Source organism: Zonotrichia albicollis, chromosome Z (genome assembly GCF_047830755.1).
Source record: "Zonotrichia albicollis isolate bZonAlb1 chromosome Z, bZonAlb1.hap1, whole genome shotgun sequence".
NCBI classification, from domain to species: Eukaryota; Metazoa; Chordata; class Aves; order Passeriformes; family Passerellidae; genus Zonotrichia; species Zonotrichia albicollis.
This window is the reverse complement of record NC_133860.1, coordinates 2,021,026-2,034,585: the sequence shown is the minus strand read 5'-3', so window position 1 is coordinate 2,034,585 and position 13,560 is coordinate 2,021,026. Positions and strand designations below refer to the sequence as shown.

The 13,560-nt window shown below is 41.7% G+C and overlaps 1 protein-coding gene across 2 annotated transcripts in view; it reads left to right on the top strand.

Moving 5' to 3' along the window:
* Positions 1 to 5,515: 5,515 nt before the first annotated feature.
* The window catches only part of PTAR1 (protein prenyltransferase alpha subunit repeat containing 1), a 32,461-nt gene continuing 24,416 nt past the window's right edge, over positions 5,516 to 13,560 (top strand). For both annotated transcript variants that reach the window (XM_074533651.1, XM_074533650.1), the window contains exons 1-2: positions 5,516 to 5,672; positions 9,351 to 9,520. In XM_074533651.1, the coding sequence (XP_074389752.1) occupies positions 5,587 to 5,672; positions 9,351 to 9,520 (256 nt within the window). In that variant the 5' untranslated portion in view covers positions 5,516 to 5,586. The remainder of the gene's footprint in view (positions 5,673 to 9,350; positions 9,521 to 13,560) is intronic.

The window sequence follows — 13,560 nt, the reverse complement described above, 5'->3', positions numbered from 1 at the left end:
TTGTTCCCTGATCACTACACTAATACTGAAATAAATAGCAACAAAACTAGTTGAGATGTATGCAGCTATAGGACATTTCTAGAACTATCAAAACTCTTCTTTACCTACATTAATGAGCACACAGTAGAGTTCCTTCCCAGCAGCCCTTTGAACCTTCTCCAGATCAACAGCTGCTCTCTCCTATTAACCACCTCCAAGATATTTTATCTTAATAAGATATATTCAGATGTCAGTCATCAGCAACTCCACAAAAATATAATTGAAAGATGAAAACTGTATGAGCAGCTGCAGATACTGAAACCACAAACATATTCTGGGATTCCCTTTATTTGCTTTCCAGACTTTAAAGGAAAGGCGAGACTTCAACCTATGGTTCCACATGTATTTTGACATCATCTTAACTAAAAATGCGATTTCATCATTTTCAGAATGGAGGAACAAACAAGTTCCTGATTCTCTTTAGCAATCCATGGTAATATGTGCATAATATGTGCAGCATGTTAAGGTACAGATGCCAGGACTGTGTGTTGTAGGATCTGAAGGCTTCCGAGCTGTTATTCTCAGGAGCCTTCTGCTGATTAGAAGTGTTTTTTCATTATCTAGCTTGACTAAACTAATTAAGGCTTGCATGCACTATCCTTAAACAAAATTGTTCTCTTTTATCAAGCCAATATATTTTTAAAAGTTTTAATCTCAGCCCTGTAAGAGGAAAGGAGGGAGGACTTAAAATTCTGTTACTCCTTTATGTTGCAAGACTGCTGTGAAGAAGAATTACCTAGAATATGTAAATAAAAATCAAGAGGAAATTAAGTGGTCACAAAATTTCATTCTCTACCATTCTTATTGTAAATAAAAAGCAATCCTGTTATAGATAAAATCAGTTCTCTTATATATAAGGAACAACTCTTGAGACTGTACTTTGTCCTTCACTAGGAAATGAGAACAGATTCTCAAAAGTAGTCTAAGATGGCATTTAGCAGTAAGCAGAAACATTGAAGATATTCTAAACTCAACAAAAAATATGCTCATTTACAAAAACAATCATCCCACACTCTGCTACAATAGGAAGGAAAATGAAATAGTCAAATTGATTACTTCTCTGAATCACTCCCTGATGATTGTAAGTCACTAAAACACTGAAACTACATTTATATAGGGTGACAATTTCAACATGGGTTTGCTGATATGGAAATTGTAAAGAAATCTCAACATTGTCCTAGCTAACACTGGACAGGCAATGTGCATCTAGCATTAACATCAGTTATTCTTCCTTTCAGAGAGATTTTAATAAAATTAAAATAAATTACTTTTTTAACGGGGAAAAAAAGAGGAAAAATTAGGTGTCAGACTTACAATAATTGGTTATGCATGATTTGCTGATTTGAGTGCGTATGACCAACAATTCTTGCTTAAAACCGACCTCACTCTTCAGGCTGTGTAGTTGTACTCAAACCACTTGATATTTATTAAACATACAAAAGTAGTGTGGAACTTCTCCCAGTCTCATGCAGGTCTTATGGAAAATGAATATAGAGTTTGTTTCTAAGAAAAATGTTGACATTAGTTAATATCTTGGAAACTTGTTCACAATATTAAAAATTTATTTCTTAAAAAATTTAGAATTATTATTAATTTAACATATTTTCCATTCAAAAGAATGAGGAATTCAGTGCCTGCGAGATTATTCCTTCTTGGAACCTCAGCTGCATTTTCTTTCTAAATAAGAAGGGAAGAATTTGGAGAAACACAGACAAACTTATATCCACAAGGGACATCCATTATACCCAAAGCGTAAAGCATATGAAGTGTTTCTCAGAAATGTTTTATCCAAAAAAAATGCAGCATATTTTAGAGTGAGGTTTGCCTCCATTCCTTTTATTTCTCATCCACTGGCAGACCATGTTTGCACTGTCTGTCAATGATGCTGTTCCCACAAGCCCACTGATGCTTATTGACCCCATAATGAACAACACACCCTACACTGGTGACCAACCTTTATTATAAAATATAGTTTATTGCAGCATAACCATTACATTAGATATTAAAATTTGATGCAATAACAATATGCAAAGAATTTTTGGCGAACCTTGTAGCAAAGCCAGAAGTACCTGACCATGTCTGAACGCTGCTGTAACAGAGTTGCAGGACAAGCGCCCAGAGCAGTCAGCTCTCCCCATGGTGCTGAGGCCACAGCTCAAGTCCAGGGCCCAGCTCTGGGCCCCTCAGCTCAGGAAGGGCATTGAGGGGCTGGAGTGTGTCCACAGAAGGGCAATGGAGCTGGGGAAGGGTGTGGAGCAGAATTTCTGTGAGGAGCAGCTGAGGGAGCTGGGGGGGTTTAGGCTGGAGAAAAGGAGGCTCAAGGGGACACCGCATTGCTCTCTACAGCTGCCTGAAAGGAGCGTGTAGCCAGGTAGGGGCTTGGTCTCTTCTCCCAAGCAACAGATTGAGAAGAAATGGCCTTAAAGCTGCATCCTAGGGAGGGTCAGGTTGGATACCAGGAAGAATTTCTTCACTGCAGTAATGCTGAAACATTGGAATGGACTGCCCATGGAGGTGATGGAGTCACCATTCCTGGAGGAGTTCAAGAAACGACTCCTCCAGGACATGGCACTTAGTGCTATGGTTTATTTGACATGGTGGTGTTTGGTCAGAGGTTGGACTCAGTGATTTTCAACATCTTTTCCAACCACAATGATTCCATAACTCTGAGTCAGTGTTGCGCAGTTAACCAAATATCGTATTAAACAATGACTGAACAGCGGTCATACCGCCTAGTACTTACTGCATGACAAATAATTGGCTTGTCTACACTACTTTTAGGCCTTTTTACATCATCCCTCATTGTAGACATCAAACACTGGTAAAGCATTCTGTCACGCTCGAGAGGTAACCCTGAGAAGGTTCCCTGCCCAGAGAGCCCAGTGGGCTCTGGAGATGGCAGACACTTGTAGTGACAAGTGACAGCCTTGCAGTCAAACACCCCTTGGTGTGCTGCAGGTGTAAAAGTGTGGCAGTGCTTCACTCCACCCAGTTCCACACCAGACAAGGTACTGTGCTTCTGGCTCAGGGCATTAGTCCCCAGTAAGATGAGACTTCCCACAAGCTGTGAGGGTTTGCACACCAGGGCTGATTCCAGCCAGGCCTGAACCAAAGTACTGCTACCTCAGTCACCGCGGGTGCACCTGTGTGAAACAGCAACCCCAGCACCAAACACGTGCACAACCGAGTATAAAACCATACACACACCCACCACATTCTCTGATGTGAAAGAACCATCACTGAAAAATCTGAAGACTCGTGCTTTTTATTATATGAAAAAATGTGCTGTGGCCTCCTGCATTTGTGCCATGACTGTCAAAATTTCAAACAAACTTTGTAATAAATAGAAAAGCAAGGACAGTGGTGAAGCACTTTCACTTGTGTTGGCCATACAATGTGATCTGCTTAGAAAAATATTAGGCCATGGGAAATCACTGAGACTGATGTGCCCATTTCCCCATGCACTTGTTTCCACCCCCACAAAGGAGGGACAACTAGTACCAGCTGTGAGACATTTTCACAAAAAATGTAATACTGAAATCAATTGCATTAAACTCAGTTGGACTTGTCCATAAAGCTCTAACAAATTAAAATGGTTGAGGGGCACAGAAACAAGCCAAGATTATTACATGTTTTGCAACGGTGGTCATGAACAAATTAACGCCTACATTTCACATCTGATGAATTGGGTCTGAACTGCAAGGTTTTAACCTTTTAGGCATTTATTAAGGCAATTTTAATGTACTAGGAATTTGTTATGTCACTTTAGATAATTAGAAGGACATACTATTCTGTACCCATGAGAGAAGAAGTCCTTAAGCACACAGTTTCCAACACTTCTGAGACTACCCCAGATCACATGGGAATGGATAATTCAGGGAAATGTGTTTTCTGTGTGTGACAGAGACATAATTCCTGACTATTTAACTACAGTGTATTTTCCACAGTTTATGCCCTATGTCAAATATAACAGAAGAGTGTTTTCTGAAATAAATTATTATCATTTCCCCAAAATTACAGCAAGTAAGCATTCTTGGCTGACAATTCAATAATCACTGCATAAAGCTACAATAAAGTACGATGTGCAATAGTAACACCAATGCCCACATTACAAGCTTTGACAATGTATATAATTGTTAAAATGTACAAATTAAATAAATTTTATTATGTCATTTAAATAAGAATAGCAATTTAATATTCAGTCCTCTTCAAAAGGTATGCATGAAGTCAGACAGTATATTGTCAGTTGATTGCACAATTCAAAATAACTACTTTTGCAACTTTTTAGTACATTAGTAGTTTTGTGTCAATTTTCAGTACTTTAAGAACTCTGCATTGTTATGGTTGATTTTAACTTGTAGTCAATACTAAAACCAAAAAAATCCACCAAAACCCCAACCCATTACAAACACAAAAATTAGACTTTTAATCCAGAGAGTATTTTTGTCATGATTAATGACATCTCAAAGTTGTTTCATTTAGGTCTAATTCACCAAAACCTCTTAACAGAATTACAACAACAAAAAACCCAACCCAAACAAACCTCATAGCTAGAACTATTTCAGTCACTGTATTCCCAGACTGAACTTCAATTTGGTGCTTTTCACAAATGTGATTCAAACCTGTACACAAACAAATTGCACAAGACAAAGTGAGAAAGCAATGAGTCAGAAAAGGTATACTGTCCATTACATAAAACTTAGTCCTTTCCAGGAAGACAAATAGGCAAATAAATTAAAAATTCAGGGTTATGCTGAACCCAGAAACCTAAGTTATTTTGGAAAAACAGCTTGTATTTTTCAGCTAAAAATACCTCCCAATATTCATCAAGTGTTTCAACACCTTTCCTCATATTGGTATTCTTGCTTATTTGATATCCAGAATGTATCAGCTTGCTTCAACAATTTTAGACACCACACATCATAAAAAGAGCGTCTATACATTCTATGAAGCGCATGAAAACCTGGAACAGCACAGACATGTAACACAATTCTCTGAAGCCAGCATTATTTAGTCCAAATTCTTCCACTTAACCTATGGGGTATTAAGAAGGCCCTATAAAGTGTCCCATAGGCTATTTCATTATTATCATCATTTTGCATTTTTAAGGAGAATATATAGAAGGGTCTACCAGGCCTCGGTGGGGGGGAAGACAATCATGAAGCAGATTATGATGACATTGCAATCCTTCAAATTAAGAGACAAATCAACTACGCACGGTCAATGCTTTGTAATTATATTAATTTCTACTGACAAGCAAATACATAAGTTACGGTCCAGAAATAGAATCGTCTCTGCGCATTCCGCCTTGAAGACCAGCGCTCCCATGTCTCCGGGGAATCAAGAGAAGCTGTGCACACAATGCTTATCTTTTAAAGCTACGCGGCCTACGCGACTGCCGACACAAGAATCGCAGGGAGCGATAACCCCGCGCCAGAAGGAGCGGGCGCCGCTCCCGCCCGGCCCCGCCGGCCGCGCCCCGGCACCGCCCCGCGCCCGCCGCGGCCGCGCTGCCCCGGAAGCGCTCCCGCCGCCGCCTGCGGGAACATGGCCGAGTCGCCGGAGGAGGTGGCGGTGCTGGTGCAGCGGGTCGTGAAGGACATCCGCAACGCCTTCCAGCGGAACCCACACATGTGAGTGCGGCCGCGGCCGGGCGGCGCGGAGGCACCGCTGCCCGCGCTCCGGCCCGTGCGCGCTCCGCGGCCGCCGGCGGGCGGGGCGCGGGTCCCGGCGGGGCCGGCCGGAGCTGGGGCCGGGCCCGGGCCCAAGGTTACGCCGTGAGCGGCCGCGGGGACCGGCCGGGTCTTCTCCGAGCGGGAGGGCCGGCTCCGGGCGGCTGCGGTGGCACCCGTGCCTCCGTGGGGCAGGGCGCCGTGTCCCTGTCCTCGGTGCTCTCCTGTCGCCGCGGCTTTTCCTGTCTCGCTCCGGGAGCCTGAGCCTGGAGACCGGTCCAGCCGCGTCCGCAGCCCGGCGGCCACAAGCGCCCCGCCGGTAAAACGCACCGCGTCATGGGAACCAGCGAGGGCTCCGCGGTCTGGAAGCGATAGATATATTTTCAAGGAAGAGTTGCTAGTGACCTCTCTCTGAACTCGGTGTTTGGCAGCGTTAAACTCATCGCGCAGTCGGGCTGGGGCTGAGCCTGCTCGCGGGTGAGCCGGCCCTGCCGAGCCCCGCAGCAGGCAGCGGGTTCTCTGTCTGTCGGGAACAGAGCTCTGGCGCCGGTGGGAACAAAGCTCAGGATGGAAGCCTCCTGAATTGCACCTTTGCACAAACAGAACAGTGTGGTGAATCCCACCTTCAAATCCATATCTGTTGGTAGAAGTACTAGTCATTTCATTGTGTGTTGTTTTGAGGAAGACAGAATGACTATGAAAATGCAAACCGCAGTAATTGGTTGTGAGAATCTGATTTATCCAGAACTCTGGGGAGCAGATGGTCTGTTTTATTTTTCAGTGTTTTTGACCAGCCTTGAGACCCTGTTTTAAGTGTCTCCCATACTGCTCTTTCCCAGAATGTATTTCCCCAGCCTTTAAGACACAAACTAGGGAAATACCTTTCAACCTATATGCAAGCTCCGTGTTGGTTATGGCAAATAAGGTAGCACACAATGAATAACAACTTCCTAATTTAAGTGAGGTGTATTTGTGTCAGCTGGAAACTGCGGTCTCTGAGGTAGTGGCCTATTAATCTGTTCCAGAAAGTGATAAACTAAACAATTGAATAGGAAAATTTTATGTCACCTAATTTATCCCTTTGCTTAACAAGAGAAGATTACAGTGACTACCCTCATGTTTCTCTAAATGTAGTAAGCAATTTGGGTGGGCGGCCAGGTTTTAAAATGCAGCATATGGACGCTGTTTAAAAAAAGGCTGCATTTTGCCTTGAAGCTTCATTTTTAGGATGTGAAGCAGAATGTGCTGTAAAGGGCCAGTATTTATGAATGAATGTTCTGATTTTTTCATAGTTCCCACTCCTCTGCCAGAATGCTTTATTGGTAGCAAACTTAGAGATGATGTTTTTTAAGAATTTGCTGCTATTGCAATTTCCTTTCAGAGATGCAATCTCAGAGAAGAAAGTAGGCTGCAAGAGTTGTGTGTGCTGAGACTGATGCACTGTGACGTACTGCAGGTGAAAAAGCACAAGCTGCTGCTACTTTATCCCTCAAAGTAGAAAAAGTGACAGTCATGTCTCTAGGTTTCTGAAGTGGTTGAAACTACTTGAAATGGGACTCTTCAGGCCTGTGTAGGCTGTGGGCCCTTGCTGCGCTACTTCTGTGCCTCAGGAGCAACAGGCTGTAGCTGTGCTGGCCAGGTCTTTTTGTGCATCTGCATCTTGTCGTCTGCTGCTGGCCAGCTGCAGTTCCTGAAAGGTGCTATCCTGAATTCAATGTGTTACAGATCCAGGTTTGAATTATTTTACATGGGAACTGCATAGCTTCACTGAAAATAAGGAATCTGCTGCATGCATGATGTTGCTGTTGACTTCCCATGCTTTTGTCCCATACTCACCTCTTTTCCATCGTTTATTGACCCTTGTCAATGGCTGCTTTTACACCTGCCGACTTGTCACCTTAGTGCAAACTGTGTCTGTGTGTCGTTTTGGCGTGTTCAAAGTAGTGTTGTGAAACTTAGCTCACCCAAGTCAGACTTCTTGCATTTGGTAATAAGTAAAGGTGTGGATGTTTGTTTTGTGGGGTTTTTTTCTCTCCTTGCTGTTTACCTTTGGTATACTGTTTGTGAGTTACAGCTGGTAAGTTCTTATGGTAATTCACAGAGTTAGTTAGACAAGTAGTGTCTGATTGCATCTTCCTTGCTTTTGGAGACTTTAATGCCCCTGTATGCAAGGCCAGGCAACATTTTACCAAGGACTTTTAGTATTCATAAAAGAAAGACCTAGTGATACGTACAAACTTCAGGCTATTAAGATACTGTGTTGAAAGAAGCAGACTGGAATGTCATTTTAGGTTTAATCTTGCTTCTTGAAGAGCTTAGCTTGTGTGAAATAGAGCAGCACAGATAAGGATCTTGCTTTGATACCCATTTCTTGCTTTTAGTGGGGTAGGAGAATGCTTTTCTCTTCTCTCTCTTCTCAGCTGACTGGGGAAGTAAAAGGGACCCGAGTGCGTGTTTGGAGACAGAGCCATGTGATTTGCAAGTGTTTTACCTTGAATTCACCTTACCTGTGTTTTTTAGGGCTTGTGATATATGTTATGATGTATGGAAGATCAGATCGGTTTTCTGAATAGGCAAATACATTCTCAAACAAGCCCACTGTGTCACTTTTGATTACCTCAGTAATAGTCCAGTGAGGACACAGAACTAAATCAGCACACTCAGAGTACCCAGTAATAAATTTTATTTAAGATAATTGAGTTGAGGTTTAGGAGCTGACACTTGCTGTGTATCTGTAAATCTTGTATTAAGAAGACTTAAGATGGAGAATTTGTTTTCTGACATCACAGGAAATCTTTTTTGTTCCTGTGTGAGATCTGAGGATTTCCGTCTTCAGCAACAATTTTTTCTATTGAATGGGGGAGTTGGTGGAGAAATGATGCATAATTGAAATCAAATAATGTTGCTTTATGCCTAAACAAATGTGAATCCTTGATGAGCTGTGTTTATTTCTAAGAAGCTGCCAAAACTGCTATTCAGCATGCTGGAAAAACCTGACAAAAAGTAAAATATGGTACGGCCCATTGAAACTGAATAGCTGAGTCTCTTCTGCTTTGTTTGCTGGTACAAATGCTCGTGTTTGTCGCTGTTATTTTCAAGGCTTACATTTCTCCTACAGAGTTGTCGTCTAATCAGACTGGCCTCTGTGTTTCAAATCTTCCCCCTATTGATCATACTGCCTTGCACAGGACAATGAAAAATGGGACATATGGAAGTGAGCATATTCTTTTGTGTGATCCCTGGTGTCAGACCCCCGGTCACGCTGCTGCTGGGCACACCTGGGTAGCTTTTGGTCAGTCAGGTGCCTGTACTAGTTGGCATGTTCTGTTTCTCTTGCTGAAGCAGCAGTTACAGCTCTGTCACATATTTATTACAAAACCAGGAGTGCTTGTCTTGATTCTTCAGAGTTAAACTGCTTGGATGATAGTCTAAAAACAGAAAAAATGGGGCTTTCATCATTTAGGATCTTTGTGAAAATCAAATAAAACTATTCAAATTACAGGTTTCAGCAAAGACAAGGAAAAAAGGTGATGGAATGTTTGGTTGGGAAGCGTTGTTAACCATTGCATTTCTGTATTGAGAAAAATAATTGTCACCTACTAGAAATAAGCTTAATTATATTTCTCTCTGTTTTTTAAGAGATGAAATTGGATTAATACCCTGCCCTGAAGCCAGATATAACCGGAGCCCTATTGTCCTGGTAGAAAACAAGCTTGGTGTGGAGAGCTGGTGTGTGAAGTTTCTCTTGCCATATGTCCACAATAAACTTCTCCTCTACAGACAGAGAAAACAGTGGCTGAACAAGGATGGTAAGTTCTGAGTTGGAGAAGAGTATATTATGTGATCTTTAGTGCACATTTTTTATTTATCGTAAAATAATTTAGTTTGGAAGAGAGGTTTAAGATCCAAGTCCACCCATAAACCTGACACTACCTAGTCCAGCACTAAACCATGTAGGAACATGTGCTGTGTTGTGTAAACACAAATGCTGTGTTTACGTGCCTTCCAAAATACCTCTAGGGATGGTGACTATGCCATTTCCTGGATAACCTGTTTGAATTCTGGCCATGCTTTCAGTGAGGAAATTTTTCCTCATATCCAACCTAAACCTGTCCTGGTGCAGCCTGAGGCCGTTTTCTCTCATCGTGTTGTTTGTTACCTGTGAATAGAGAATGACACTCACCTGGCTGCAGTCTCCTTTATATGTAGTTTTGGAGAACAGTAAGGTTCTCCCAAGCCCCCTTTTCTGCAGGCTAAACACCTCCAGCTCCCTCAGCTCCTCTTTATAAGACTTGTGCCCCAGTTGCCCTTCTCTGGGCTCACTGCAGCACCTTGATGTCTCAGTGAGTACATGGAGATGGTCACTGATGTGATCCTGCTGGCCACACTATTGTGATCCAAGCCAGGATGCCCTTGGCCTTCTTGACCACCTGGGGACATTGCTGGCTCGTGTTCAGCTGACTCTGGCCAGCACCCCTGGGTCCTTTTCCACCAAGCATCTTTCCCGCAAGCCTGCGTATTGCATGGCATTGCTGTGACCCAGGGGCAGGACCAGTCAGAACCTCATACAAGTGGCCTTGGCTCGTCGATCCAGCTTGTCCGGATCCCCCTGCAGAGCCTTCCTACCCTCCTGTAGATCGCTCCCACCCACAAGTGGCATAATCCCCAAACTGACTGAGGGTGCACTCAATGCCTTTGTCTGGGTCATTTACCCTTCCTAATGCCAGTTTAACCTGTTGTGGAAAAAACGGTGGTTACTGAGGGGAGCGGGCTTTGGATTGTGCATCTTAACTTAAACGAGTTTATTTTCATTTGAAAAAAAAATTTCTTTTTCTCTTGCCCAAACTGGAAAGGTTAGAGACAGACAACTTGAGTGAATTATTTGTGGAAGTGATGTTAGTTGATGCAGAAGGAATTTTCTGCTGCTTTCCTGAGTCAAAAGGAAAATGTGGTGATGTCTATATCTACTGTAAGAAATGATTGCAATGTGTTTTAGATGCAGATGTACTAGAAATTATTAGTCCCTACAGCTTGGTAATTGTAAAGTTTTATTTCCTTTCTCATCTCTTTGTTTTGGTTTGGTTTTTAGTTTAACTTGCATGAAAAATTCTTTTGTATATGTTCTTTAAAAAAATTCAAAATAAAGAATTATGAACAGGTGTGCCATAGGAGGTACTTGACTGCTTAAAAGGGGTCCTGATCAGAGCAAGAATGAAAAAGGATAACTAGTTTATGAAGCAAGTGTTTTGTTTATTGTTGCAGTACCTTCTAAGTAGCAGTTGGAATAAAGAATGTTCTTATGCTGGGCTTCTAGTGTCTTATTTCTGGTGGGTTGGTTTTTTTTTTTGTGTTGTTTTGTTTAGAGACTGTTTTCTAGTATCTTTTACCTGCTATGATATTTTTAATATCCCTCAGAAAGCAGGATATCTGTTGTGTTGAAGAGCACCCTGTGACCACTCACAGAGTTCAGATCTTTAGTATCTCACATGCAACTGGGTTTCAGTTTTGGATCATTACCATATTTTCTCTGTTTACTTATAACTAACCTGTCCATAAAGCACTGAGTGTGTCCATTTTGCTTCAACATGTGTGGGATTGTCTTCCCCTGCTGGAGCATACCAAAAAGCCAGCCTTCATTCAGTTGTGTTGATTGCAGCTAGAGCAAAGCCAATCTCCCTGGCTGCTTTATGAAATAGAGAGTTAAAGAATTATGTTTTAAATAGTGGGATTTTAGCATACATCTGGTGCAGACTCCAGCACCTTGTGATAACTAACATGGTGTTTTACTTGGTGTAACTGCTAGGTAAGTTTTTGGAGTAGGTCTGTGTAGATCAGGAGATGATGGTGGCCAGTAGCATTTCTCCTTTTCTTTAGTGTTTTGTTGCTGTATTCTGCTTCACTTTAAGTGTATGAAGCCAGCTGAGCATGATGCTCAGTAAAGTGTAGACTATGGCACAGTTAGGTGGTGTTGGTCAGGTCTGTAAATGTGCACTTGAGCTTCTTTTGCCTTTGGAGATGATATAGAGAAAGGTCAAGGTCTTTAGAGGATCTTGGAGTGGGAGGATTCTTAAGGCAGAGAGTGTTGCCTGCTTTTATCTGCCTGATGGTAGGGTCTAGATTTGCTAAACATGTCTTGATTTCTTATTACAAATTATGTATGGATGTATAATGCAAGCATTTTGGAAAGAGTAGCATGAAATGGCAGGCAAGGCAGATGATGGCAAGAAGGAACCCATTTTCCTGGCCACGCAGTGTCTTCCAGTGCTAGCTGTAGACCTCGAGTGGTGTTAGAGTAACAGTGCACTGGCTTGATCCTTAGAATTAATTACCCTTCCGAAGAGTAGCTTAAGGTGAAGTGTTTTCACATATTTCTAGGTTTGACTGACCCATTAACTGTGTTTTATTTTTGTCTAACAGATTGTGTATATTTGTGTCATTGTTTTTCCCAAATTCCTCCTAGAGGGTCCATGACATGTCATTATGTGGACTTTATAAATTTTACATTGCCCTTTACTTTTTAATTTGTTCATAATTTATGTTCTTGAATGTTTTTTATCATTACAGACATCTTTAAAATTACAGACTCTTCCTGGGGGGTGTGTATTGCTAACAAAAGTAACTTCCATTTCTTCTTGGTCTTTATGGTTTGTGGTTGGACCTATTAAGACCAGGATGGTTTTGATCACTGCCACCAACCAGCTGCTGATTTATTTCGTTCTCATAGAAACTGGTGTTTGTGACATTCCAGATTTGAAATTTGTAATGCAGATGATTACAAAATTGAATAAACTGAATTTTAATACAGGGAATATAATTAATGTTGACTAACGCATAACTAGATACAAACTTCAGCATTTAAAGAGTTGAACCTGCTAGCAATCGTAGCAACACCAGTGGTTCTCATTGCAGTGCTTTTAGAGATCTGAGGTAGGAGTTTGTGATGTATATTGTTATTACACTACAGATCTTAAGCAGGGAAACTTCATTTTGGTCTCAAGTGTTATTGTAAGGTCTAAACATTGAAATTTCCACACAGAGAAAAACTTTTTGTTTCAAGCCAAAGTACAAACATTGACATTTATATCAGGTTTTTGGGTATCTGAAGACAGCTAGTAGCCATTACCTGTGTGCTGGTGCCCTGCTCCAGTCACACCTGTGAGGGTGCTTTGTTGAGATGCTGTCACACCTGCTGATGCCACAGGGATGGTGTTTGCAGGCCTCTGCTTCCCTCACAGGTGAAGGGAACAACGTTTGTGCACAACCCTTCCCCTCAAAATGCACAGAAAACTCTGTCAGTGGTTACTGCAGTAGCATGCATTTTAAACTAGTGCCTGCTTGGCTTTATTTCGAAAGTGAAACTCGATTCTGTTTTGTCTCTTTGTTTACATGTGAGAAGAGGTATCTACAGCATTTTCATGTCTGCTGAGGTTTTCTATAACCGCTGTAAAACACAGTCTGGTCCTTCATGTTAGAACCCTATTTGAAGGAGTTTAGTGTGTTTTAACATAATTGAGTTTCATATTTGATAAAAGGCTTGAGCAGAAACTGAACTGCAGTGGTGGAGAGAATTAAGGCGGAAGTCTTTCCCAGGTGGGCTTAGAGACTCATCTCTAAGGTGTTAGAAGTATGTATATTCTGTCAAGAGATGTTATGGTATTCTCTTAAGTATTCTCAAGGATTTTGCGCCAGATTGCTTTTGTAGATGAAGGTGCATGCCCGGAATTTGTCAGGGTAGTTGTTTTGTTTTGCATATAGTAAAGAAATAGATTTGTTTATTACTTCTTCAAAACTCAGTTGTATATTCTATTGAAGCTTGTTATAAGTGGCGATTGCAGGTGTAGTCTCTACT